A 12121-nucleotide genomic window follows, 5' to 3' on the forward strand; every position below is an offset into this window, starting at 1 on the left:
TTTTTTCCCCCCCAGGTGCCTGTCAGGGCCTGGGTTTGGTCTGTAGTTTTCATTGCTTACATTGTCTTTTTCTGTTCCTTACAGAACTAGTTAGGAAGTGATCAATCCTTTCTTGAGTTTTCAGAAGAGGTTGGGAAAGATTGATGTAATTCTAAAGTTAATTGAGAGGATTTATTGGTGAAGGCATCTATCTAGTCATGGACTTTTGCTTTTTGGGAGGTTTTTTTAAATTATTGTTTAATCTCTTCACCTGTTGTATGTAGGTCTGTTGAGATACTCAACTTCCTCTTGAATATTTTTTTGTAATTTCTTTCTAGAAATGTTTCCATCTCATCTAGGTTATCTAACTAGTTATTGTAACGTTTTAAAATGTAAACAACTTGCCTCCAGAAACTCCATGAACTTTGAGAAATGTTGATAGTTGTAGAGGGCCTTCAGGCCTTTTGTTCATAGGGTCGCTGTGAGTCATGCTCGACTCGAAGACAATCAACAACAATTTCAAATAAAAAATAATTTTCATCTTTATTGTTTAGCTCTAAATTGAGGGGTAGGGAGATAAGAAAAAATGGAATTTCTAGGCCCGAGTTAAAAAAAAAATAATTAATCGAAAAGAAAAACAAAACATAGGGAATTGTGTTAGATAAAGTCTATTTTTAAAACTCCTGATAATTTAATGTTTTAACATCCAGAAAATTTATAGCCCACCTTTCAAACATTCTTCTATTTTTAATTTCACTTTCTAAAAAAATAGCACCACAAAGAGCAACAAAAATTGTCATTTTTTCCTCTTAGTTCTTATTTTAAAGGTTTTAATATTATGTAATTATAATACAAAAGCCGTATGTTCATAACTCGTTGGCATTATTTTAATTAAGTATATTGCATTTTGTCTTCTAGGATGGTATATTCATCAAACAGAAACATGAAAATCTATGAGGAGGAAATTCTTAATAGAAAGATACTGGAGAGTGGGTTACCATCAAAGAAACCAGACTTAAATCTTGGAACGTTTATGGACAATGATGTAGAATTCTCAGGTAAAAAAATGACCTGATTGTCCCCTTCTGAAGAATAAAGTTTCAGAAGATAGCAGCTGCAGAGAGGATAGTTTGGTTTCTCCTGGTGAAGTATTTTTAATGGGTTTTTATAAAATTTTATAGGCATGAAAGTAATTATATACTTATATTATTAGGGAAAGCTAATTTCATAAATCTGCTCTACTGATTATTTTATATAAGCATGGGGAAATTAAAATGTTGGTATGATCAACTCCCTGTTTTCTCAAGTAATTGAAGATGAGGTTATTGTGGATAAACCCACACACAGGATTTATACTTCTCCTTTTAACCATTCAAGCTTCCACGTTATCATCCTTACTGTACACCGTGAAGAGGCTTTATTAGACCCACAGAGTCAATTTCTAACACAATATATGTTACTTAGAAAAAAAAAAAGAAAGGAAGAAATGGTTATGAGTGCAGTTCAAATACATGAAAACTTTGTCAGGACATATAAACCAATAACAATAAGAGCATAGCTGTATGTATATTAAATACATAAATACAGAGTACCATACTGTTTTACACATAGGAATACATTTATGTATGTACTTAACATACATAAAGAATACAATAAGTGTGATACTTTTTTGCCTTGCAAAATATTTGTCATTTGCTTGTGAAAGTGGACATTATAAGAAATATAATAAACTTAATAATGAACATAATAATCATAAACTTATGAATTAGTGAAAGAAAGATTTTAAGCATATAAATACATAAAAACAAAGAATTGATAACAAGAACTATTTTGAGAAGCAACAGAAGGCTTTTGGATCAGAGAGCAGGCCATCTTAGCACCATTTTCTAAACCTTCATCTCAGTGAGGTTATACAGTAAAGTCTGCTGTTACCCTGCATGTGCAGTAGGATTTCACTGTAGGGGAGGAACCAAAATTAGGAGAGACTGAGCATTTATATATAGGCTGCTAACACATCTGCCTATCATCCCTGCTAGAAAGAGAGATTTTACTTTGCAAAGTAATCTTTGAAAAGGTTAGAAAGTCTATAGATGCCTCACCTTGTTATATTCTAAAGATTTCTGGAGCATTATCCTTACATCCTGAGGCATATCTGCTATTCAGTCTTTCCTTAACCAAGTTTGCCTCTGTCCTTCCCAGAAAGCCCACACTGTGCAGAAATACAAATATATTTCTAGAAAAATAGCTTTCTAATATTTAGTTATCCAAAATCAGATGGAAATTTATAATGCCATAAGTAAATGGATGAGTCTTCTTACAATCCTGATGACACATTTCTCCTCACAGAGCCCAGCCTCCCAAATAATCTGTTCTGCATTTAGATAGAACAGGTATGGACCTAGGACACATCCCTGGCATACACCCTTTCCACTTTTGAACCATGCAGTGTTTCCTTAATTTGTTATGATGACTGCCTCCTGGTCCAAGTGTAGGATTTTCATACGCACAATCAAATGTGGTGCGATTCCCATTCTTCCTAGAATTAGCCACAGTTTGTTGTGGTTTACACAGCCAAATGTCGTTGAATAGTTAATGACACAAAGACATTCCTGGTACACTTTGCTTTCAGCCAAGATCCATCTAACATTAGTTACAATATCCCTAGTACCACAGCCTCTTCTAAACCTGGCCTCTTCCTATGGCAGTTCTTTGTTGATGTGTTGTTCCAGTCATTTTTGCATAATCTTCAGCAGAATCTTGATTGCATGTGATATTAATAATATTATTCAATAATTTCCGTAGTCTGTCGGGTCACCCTTTTTTGGAATAGGAACTAATACAGATCTCATCCAGTCATTTGGCCAGTCCTCCAGATTTCTTGGCAAAACTTGATGAGCACATCTAGGACAGCATCTATTGAAATATGCCAATTGGTATACCATCAATTTCTGGGGCCTTAGTTTTTGCTAATTCTTTCAAAGAAGCTTGAACTTCTTCCTTGATCACCACAGGCTCTTGCTCATACATTGTTTCATGAAATTCTTCTGTATCTGCCAATTCCTTTTGATACAATGACTCTGTATAATCTTTCCATCTTCTTTTAATACTTCCTGGATCATTTAATATTCTACAGAGAGCATCCTTAAGTATTGCAACCCAAGATGTCAAACAAACACATGAAGAAATGTTCAAAATCCCTAGTTATAAGAGAGATGCAAAGCAAAACCCCAGTAAGAATAGCAAAATTTAAAAGAACACCAAACAACAAATGCTGGTGAAGTTGTGGAGAAACTGGAACCCTTATTCACTCTTGGTGGGAATGTAAAATGGTGCAACTACTATGGAAGGCAGTATGGTGCTTTCTTAAAAAGTTGCAAATGGAAATACCATTTGACCCATCAATTCCACTACTGGGAATATATCTCAAAGAAACTGTAACCACCACCCAAGCAGATATATGCACACCCATGTTTATAGTGACTTTGTTCACAATAGCAAAGAATTGGAAATAACCTAAGTGCCCATCAACAAACAAATGGATAGAGAAGCTGTGGTATATTCACACAATGGAATACTACGCTGCATTGAAAAACAAGGAACTCATGCAATATTATTCAAAGTGGGTGACCCTGGAGGACATTATGCTGAGTGAAATATCTTAGTCACAAAAGGACAAATACTGCATAGTGCCATTATTGTAAAATGTGACTGACATCGGGGTTGGGGAGAGATTGAGAAAGATGGGATAAATTATGTATACTGCATTGAAACAGATGAGGGAGAGACTTTCAAAAGGGATATATGATTAGGTATTAAGTATTATTGTCCTGACAGGAGTATAGAACGAAGTCTGTGTAGTGGAGTGGACTTGTGGGGAAGGATTGTATTACAATAAAAGAATTTTACTTTTACTTTTCAAAGAGAAGAGCAAACTGGGGGAGTTTGGACAGGGAGAAAAGTACAACAGTGAATGAATGAAAATTCAAAGTCTCTGTAAACTTTCATTAAAATGAATTTAAAAAAAAGAAATTCTGAGCAAGTTCGACCCCTTTGATTTTCTCATTCCAGCTCTTTGCACATTTTATTATAATACTTTGTCTCCCTGTACTGCCCTTTGAAATCTTCTGTTCACCTCTTTAATCCCGTGATTGCTTTGCTTTGCTTTGGTTTCTCAGCACTCTAATGCAGTATTCAGAGTCTCTTCTGACATCCATGGTGGTCTTTTCTTCCTCGTTTATTATTGTAATGACTCCCTGCAGTCGTCCTGTATGATATTCTTGGTATCCTCCCACAGCTCACCTGGTCTTCACTGATTAGTGTTCAAGGCCTCAAACTTGTTCCTGAGATGGTTTAAAAATTCAGGTGGGATAGCTTCAAGGCCATATTTTGGTTCCTGTGGATTTGAGTTAATTTTCTGTAGCTTCAGCTTGAACTTGCATATGAGTAGTTGGTGGCCTGTTCCCTGCTTGCTGAAACTGAGGAGGACTGAAGTGCTTGCTGCAGAATATCAAGGACTGCAGCCTTCAATATGGAGTGAAGCTCAGCATCAAGGAAACAAAGATTCTCACCACTGGGCCGATTGGCAGCATCATGATAGATGGTGAAGAGATTGGGATTGTTCACAGCTTTAGTTTGCTTGGCTCCATAGTCAACAATTTTGGTACCAGCAGCCAGGAAATCAAGAGATGAATTTTATTGGGAAAGTCTGCTGTCAGGGACCTCTCCAAAGTACTGAAGAGCAACAGTGTCACTCTAGAGACCAAGGTGCACCTGATACAGTCCATGGTTTTTGCAGTCACTTGCTATGCATCAAAGAGCTGGACAGTGACTAGGGATCATAGAAGGAGAATTGATGGCTTTGAGCTGTGGTGCTGGAGAAAAGTATTGAATATACATGGATTGCTAAGAGAACAAACAGGTTAATCCTGGAGAGGGTGAAACCAGGCCGCTCCTTCGAAGCAAGGATTCTGAAGCTTCATCTGACATACTTTGGGCATGTTGCAAGTAAGGACCATTCTTTGGAGAGAGAAGTCATGCTTGGGAGACTGGAGAAGAACAATGCAAGAGAGGAAGACTCTCGGTGAGATGGATAAATTCAGTGACCAGGGAAATTGGGAGTAGGTGTGTCGGAGACAATGAGATTGGCAAAGGATAGAGCAGGGTTTAGGGCTGTTGTGTATTGCATCGCTCTGAGTTGCCAGTGACTCAGTGGCACATAACAACAACAACAACACATGTAAACGGATATGTCTTGTAACACATGTAGTAAACTTAGGTAATTGTTCTTCATTGTTATTGAGGTGAAACCAACTCATAGCTGACCTTTCAGCAGATTTTGAGAGGTGTGTGGAGATTGACCATCTTTCTTCCACCAAAGTATATCTGGTTGATTCAAACCACTTGCCTTTGCGTTGACAGTGTAACAACACGTTACCCACCAGGCCATATAAGCTGTCTGTGAACTGAGATATCTGAGAGATATTTATGAGAGGGTGTGTGTTGTGGGGAATAATCATACATAGTTTGGCTCAGCTGGGTGTGTTGTTGTTATGTGCCGTCGAATCGTTTGCGACTCATAGCCACCCTGTGTACAACAGCCCTAAACCGTGCTCTGTTCTGTGCCAATCTCATTGCCTCTGACACCCATCTCGATTACCCCAGTCACAGAATCAATCCACCTCATAGAGGGTCTTCCACTCCTGTGCTGTCCCTCCACTCTACCCAGCATGATGTCCCTCTCCAAAGACCTGTCTCTCCTTACAACATGTCCAAAGTATGTCAGACGAAGCCCCAGAATCCTAGCCTCCAAGGAGCAGCCTGGTTTAACCCTCTCCAGGATGAATCTGTTTGTTTTCTTGGCAGTCCATGGTACATTCAATACTCTTCTCCAGCACCACAGCTCAAAGGCGCAAATTCTCCTTCTATCCTCCATAGTCATTGTCCAACTCTCTGATGCATAACAAGTGATTGCAAAAACCATGGCCTGCGGACCTTAGTCTCCAGAGAGACACCGTTGCTCTTGAGTACTTTAGAGAGGTCCCTAACTGTATACTTTCCCATTGCAATACGTTTTTTGATTTCCTGGCTACTGGTCAGCTGGGTGTAGTTTTCTTTATTAACCTAGTGGTGTTTCTCATACTGGTAGCTTGGTTGTAAATTGTGGCAAGTGATTGAATTCTGAATCTTTTTAGAAGGTAAGCCAATACTGGAATTTTCAACTGTTCCCTGAGCATGTAAGTTTGGTAATTGAGAATTTGTTCTCAGTGATTGATCCTCATCTGGTGTTCTGACTAGATAAAGTTTATCAATTTTGTAGCTCTTTTAGACAGTACAGAAGTTATCTTCCTTCCTTTATAGGTATTCATGTTTTATCTGTCTCTTTCTACTGCCTAATGATGGATTTTTTTCAAAGTTATTGTTGCTATTGTTGTCAGTTTCTTTTGAGTGGCTCTCCCTCATAGCAACTTTATTTACAACAGAAGGAACCATTGTGTAGTCTTTGCTATTCTCTCACTTGCTACTGTATGTAAACCCATTGTTGTAGACACTGTGTCAGTCTGTCTGTTTAAGGGTCCTCCTTTTTTTCACTGACCCCCTGTTTTACCTACTAAGATACCATTTCCCAGAGGCTGGTCCTTCCTGCTAATATGCCCGAAGTATGTGAGATAAAAGTCCTGCCATTCTTATTTCCAATGAGCATTCTGGAAGACCTTCTTCCAAAACAAGTTTCTTTATACTTTTGGCAGTCCATGTTCAATATTCTTTGCAAATATAACAATTCAAAAGGTATCATTTCTCCCTCAGTCTTCCTTAGTCATTGTCCAGCTTTCACATGTGCTTGAGGTAATTGAAAATTCTATGGCTTACATCAAGGGCATTTTAGACCTGAATGTTGACACTCTTAATATTTTAGCACTTTAAAGAGATTCTTTGTCATAAATTTGTCTAATACATCCTTTGATTGCTTGCCTAAGGCTTGTATGGGCATTTATTGTGAATCAAAGTATAATGAAATCCTTCTTAACTTCAGTCTTTTCTTTATCACAATGTTACTTCCTGGTCTAGTTGTGAGGATTTTATTTTATGTTGAAAAGTAGTCCATATTGAAGATGTTAGTCTTGATATTTACCAGTAAGTCTTCAGTTTTAGCAAGCAAAGTTAGGCCTGATCGAGGCCATAGTCTTTGCAATTATTTGCTATGCATCAGAGAGCTGGACAGTGAGTAGGGGTGATAGAAGGAGAATTGATTCCTTTGAGCTGTGGTGTTGGAGAAGAGTATTGAATATGCCATGGACTGTTAGGAGAACAGATTCATTGTAGATAGGGTGAGAACAGGCTGCTCTTTGGAGGCAAGGATTCTGAAGCTTCGTCTGACATACTTTGAACATGTTGCAAGGAGGGACCAGTTCTTGGCAAGGGATGTCATGCTTGGGAGAATAGAGAGACAGTGCAAGAGAGGAAGACCCTTGATGAGATGGATTGCTTGAGTGACTAGGATAATGGGGGTGGATGTGTCAGAGACAACAGAGTTTAGGGCTGTTGTACATAGGGTCGCTGTTAGTCTCAAGTGACAGCACATACCAACAACAACATGTTACAGGTTGTCCATGAATCTTTTTCTAAGTAAAGAGGGTTTTTTTTAATTATTTTGGGTTTTTTTATTGCTATTTTAATGAAAGTTTACAGAAAACTTGGTTTTCCATTTGTTCATTGTTGCACATTTCATTCCCTATCCACCTGCCCCCCTCTCTTTAGAAAGATTCTTTCATTGTTGCACAGTTTATAAGTAAAGATAGTTTTAAAAAACACTTATTTTCTGTGCTTTTCCAAATTATCATACAATACTAAAATCATACTGAATTCTTTCTACAGACTTACTGATTTAAATTCAATTTCTGTCAGTCCACCACAGATTATGTTAGCTACATACTCATGAAGTAGGAAGGAATTAAGTATTGGAAAAAAAAAGACAACTGGAAGATTTTCTAAGTGAGACATTTAAGAATTAACTTCAGTTTTGATATACAACTTTATGATGTTGTTGTTGTTGTTGTTTGATGCCGTCGAGTCGTAGATGACTCATAGTGACCCTATGAATGAACGGCCTGAACACTGTTCATGCATAGAGTTTCCGGAGGCAAGCCATTTCGGAAGTGGACGCCGCTCCTGCTTCCAGGCTTGATTTAGTCGGGAAGCTCCAGCCAGTACTGTCCACCATGGGTACCCATTACCATGACTGGCACATCACTGTCACAGTCTTCAGCATCACAGCAACCACGAGTTACCTCTGTACAGCAATGCACAGACCAGTGCTATACCACCTAGAAGAATCAACTTTATGATACTGTTCCCTATATTTAAATGTGTGTATATTTAAAGATAAGTCTGTACTTAAGTGCAAATATAAGATATATTCCAAATCAGAAAGTACAAATATTTGAAAATTTTATTCAAGTTTTACCATGTAAATATTTTATCTACGAGTGCTCACTCTCATATCAGCTAATTGAGTTAATTCTGTGGAGAAACATTTTGTTAATATTGTTGTTACTAAAAAAAAAAAAAAATATTGTTGTTACTGTAATGTGCTGTTGAGTCAGAGCTGACTCTCCAGCAGATTTTTAGAGGTTTGTAAATCTTACAGGAAGATTATTTTTCCTTCAATGCACCTGATTAATTTGAACCTCCTGCCTTTGGATTGAAAGCATAACTTTTACCTACTAGGCTATTAGAGCTACCTTTGTTATTATTAGAATACAAAATTTTGACCTGTTTGAGAAAATACTTTTTTTAGTAAATGTTTTTTTTTCCTTTAAAGATATTTATAACTTGGAACCTGCATCTGAATTAGGAGAAGATTTATTGAAACTTTATGTGAACCAGTGTTGCCCAGATATTGATATTTATGTTGATGGAAAAAGTTTTAAAGCTCACAGGTAAATAGAAATGTGATTGATTCTCTGTTTTGATTGTAATAGTAAAGATGCTTTTTTTTTAGCACAGTGGTTTTCAGGCTTTTATTTATGCAACCCACTGGATTTCTCAGTGATGTTTTAAGGGGTCTCTGACATGAGGGAGGTTGGCTTTAAGCACAGTTTTCTGCCTGCAAGCTCATCCCTGTGCCCATACCCCACACAGACATGCTGCAACCAGAATGGATTTGTCATCTCTGCTTTGCATTTTTTGGACGTGAACCTAAGACTTCACTTGAAGCAAGTGTTCTGTTGCCTAAAATAGGTTTGAAAACCGCTGTCAAGGAAAATTTAGTTAAATGCAGTTTTAATTTCGCACACAGTATTGAGAATGGTAATTTCTACATGAATTATATTCTGAATTCTTTCTGAATATATTTTGGCTCAAATTCTGTGATTCAGAATGGGTGATATTCATGAATAGCTTTGATTAGGGGTTTTAATATTTCAATGCACTTTAAAAAACCATTATTCTGCTTTTGAATTGGGTACCTTAAACATTCCAAATTTTAAATTGAAGCTTGCTCTTGTTTAGTTAGGCTATTTTGATCCAAGTCATAAAATTCTACCTTAAAAGAAGAACAACAAATATAGGCTATTATGTGTTGGAGTTTAAGGAAACCTAACAGGGCTTCACCATGGACAAAGATTAGAACCAGGTAACTGAAGAACTCTGATCATTACTCTTTCTCACTTGCTGTGGGATTCAGATGATCTTTGGGAGTCTTATTTTGATAAGAAGTTGTTCTGTTCTGTACAGTCAAATACCTGATAGGATTTATTTTCTTGGTTTGGAAGATTAGGGTCATGTTTTCATCGGACATCCCGATTAATTGGCCAAATAATTTCTTTAGTGATCATTGCGTATCTTTAAGGTCTTCCCATCTAAGACAAAATAAGTGTTCTCTAGTCACCTGAAGGGTGAGAGACAGAAATAAGAAGAGATGGGATGTGTGGCTGATTGCATCCATGTATAACTACCTCTTTTGCCATGAGACCAGGATCTATATGGTGCCTGACTTCCATTACTGAACATTTTGATTGAATATCCCATATATCCTGGCCAAAAAGAGGGAAATGCAAAACAGAATTTGAAATTCCCATGGACTTTACATTTTCAGTAGCCACGGAGAGTAGATGAACCTTTGAAATAGTTGCCCTGAGGTAATATTTAAACTTTACATAAAAAATAGCTCCTAAAGTCATCTTAAATCAGAATAATAGTTTCTGTGGACTCATTAAAATATACCTACCTTGAGAATTATACTCTTTTAAAGATCTGTCTATGGAGGATCATATAGACAAAAGCACCTCAAAAGATTAGATAGTGACTTTAGGGGCCATTGAGTTTATATTTCTGATGGAGGAACAACTCAGAAAAGAAGGGTGATGGACATTTGGGCAGATTTCATTTTCTTGCTATTGTGTGAATAACACTGCTTTGAACATTGGTGTACAAATCTCCATTTGTGTCTCAGTTCTAATTTCCTTAGTTTATATTCCTAGCTTGGAAGCAGGAGTGGCATGCACTTCCTAAACAACATGCCTCTGGAAACTGAACTTTGATAAGTGATGACAGTTATTTGAAAGGCTTCAGGCCTTTTGTTCATAGGGTCACTGTGAGTCATGCTTGACTCAATGACAATCAACAACAACACAGCATATTCCTAGTAGTAGAATAGCTGAGTCATATGCAATTTCTATGTTCAGCTGTTTGAGGAAATGCCAAATGGCCTTCTAGAGTGATTGTGCCATTTTACAATTCTGCCAACAGTGTATAAGAATTCCTGTCTCTCCATATCCTCTCCAAAACTTATTACTTGCTGTCCTGTTAAACTTTGCCACTGTTTCTGGAATGTTAGTGAGATGGTATCTCACTGGTTTTGATTTGCATCTCTCTGATTGCCAGTGATTTTGAGCATTTCTTCATGTGTCTGTGAACCATCCAAATATCTTCCCCTTTGAAAAGTATTTCCCTGTCTTTTACCCATTTTGTAATTGTGTTATCAGTCTTTTTCTTGTAGAAGCCCTGTAGGATTCTGTAAACTTTTGATATGAGACCCTTGTCTTGAAATGGTATTGCCAAATTTTTTTTTTACAGTCAGTAAGTTTTGTTTTCACTCTTTCGGAAATGTTTGTGATATGCACAGAGATTTTCTTTAGAAAGTCTCATTTATTAATATTATCCTCTCTAGAGTATGCATTTCTGGTTGCCTTTGACTGTCTCTTTATACCATAGATTAGGCTGTCTAAGTTTGATCTAGTTTGTCTCTGATGAACTTTACGGTTTTGGACTTTATGCCCACATCTCTAATCCACCTTGAGTTGATCTTTGTGTATGGTGTAAGGTGTGAATCCTGTTTCTGCTTACTGCAGATTGTTGTTGTTGTTGTTGCTGTTGTTAAGTGCTGTCAAGTTGTAGATGACTCATAGCGACCCTGTGAACAAAAGATCTGAGCACTGTTCATAGAGTTTCCAGTGGCAAACCATTTCAGAAGTGGATGTCCTTCCTGCTTCCAAGCTTGTTTTAATCGGAAAGCTCTACCAAACACTGTCCACCATGAGTAACCGTTATCACATTTGGCACATCAATGTCACAGTGTTTAGCATCACAACAACCACGAGTTACTTCTGTACAGCAGTGCACAGACCAGTGCTATTCCACTAAGAAGGTTTGACAAAAACCATTTTTTTTTAAAAAAAATTTTTACTGCAGGTAGCAATCCAATTTTCCCAGCACCATTTGTTGAAGAGATTTCCCCATTTCATAGATTATATTTCCTTGTCAAATATCAGTTGGTCATAGATATCTGGGCTCAATTCTGGGTTTTCAAATCTATTCCATTAGCCTATGTGCTTATCATTGTACCTGTACCATCCTGTTTCGATTACTACTGCTGTGTAGTAGGCTTTGAGGTCAGGGAGCGCTTTGCCTCCCACTTCACCTTTTTTTTTCATTCATAGTATTAATTTACTAAATTTGATAAGTAAATACAAATCTCTAGTAATAATCTAATCAAATGTAACATATACAGAGTTATTTAAGAGTTCCAGTGGTAAAGGTTTGGGAGCATCAAACTGTTGTTGTTGTTGTTATGTGCTGTCGAGTCGTTTGCGACTCATAGCAACCCTATGTACAACAGCCCTAAACCGTGCTCTATCCTGTGCCA

The 12121-nt window shown here is 37.3% G+C and overlaps 1 protein-coding gene across 1 annotated transcript in view; it reads left to right on the plus strand.

Annotated features, from left to right (window-relative positions):
* BTBD8 (BTB (POZ) domain containing 8) overlaps positions 1 to 12121 on the plus strand; it is a 105894-nt gene that overhangs the window by 45715 nt on the left and 48058 nt on the right. Inside the window, 3 exon segments of the mRNA XM_006882476.1 lie at positions 898 to 1051; positions 1053 to 1122; positions 8798 to 8915. Of these exon segments, the coding sequence (XP_006882538.1) occupies positions 898 to 1051; positions 1053 to 1122; positions 8798 to 8915 (342 nt within the window).

Source organism: Elephantulus edwardii, unplaced genomic scaffold, assembly GCF_000299155.1.
Source record: "Elephantulus edwardii isolate Elephantulus edwardi_28Jun2011 unplaced genomic scaffold, EleEdw1.0 scaffold00020, whole genome shotgun sequence".
NCBI classification, from domain to species: Eukaryota; Metazoa; Chordata; class Mammalia; order Macroscelidea; family Macroscelididae; genus Elephantulus; species Elephantulus edwardii.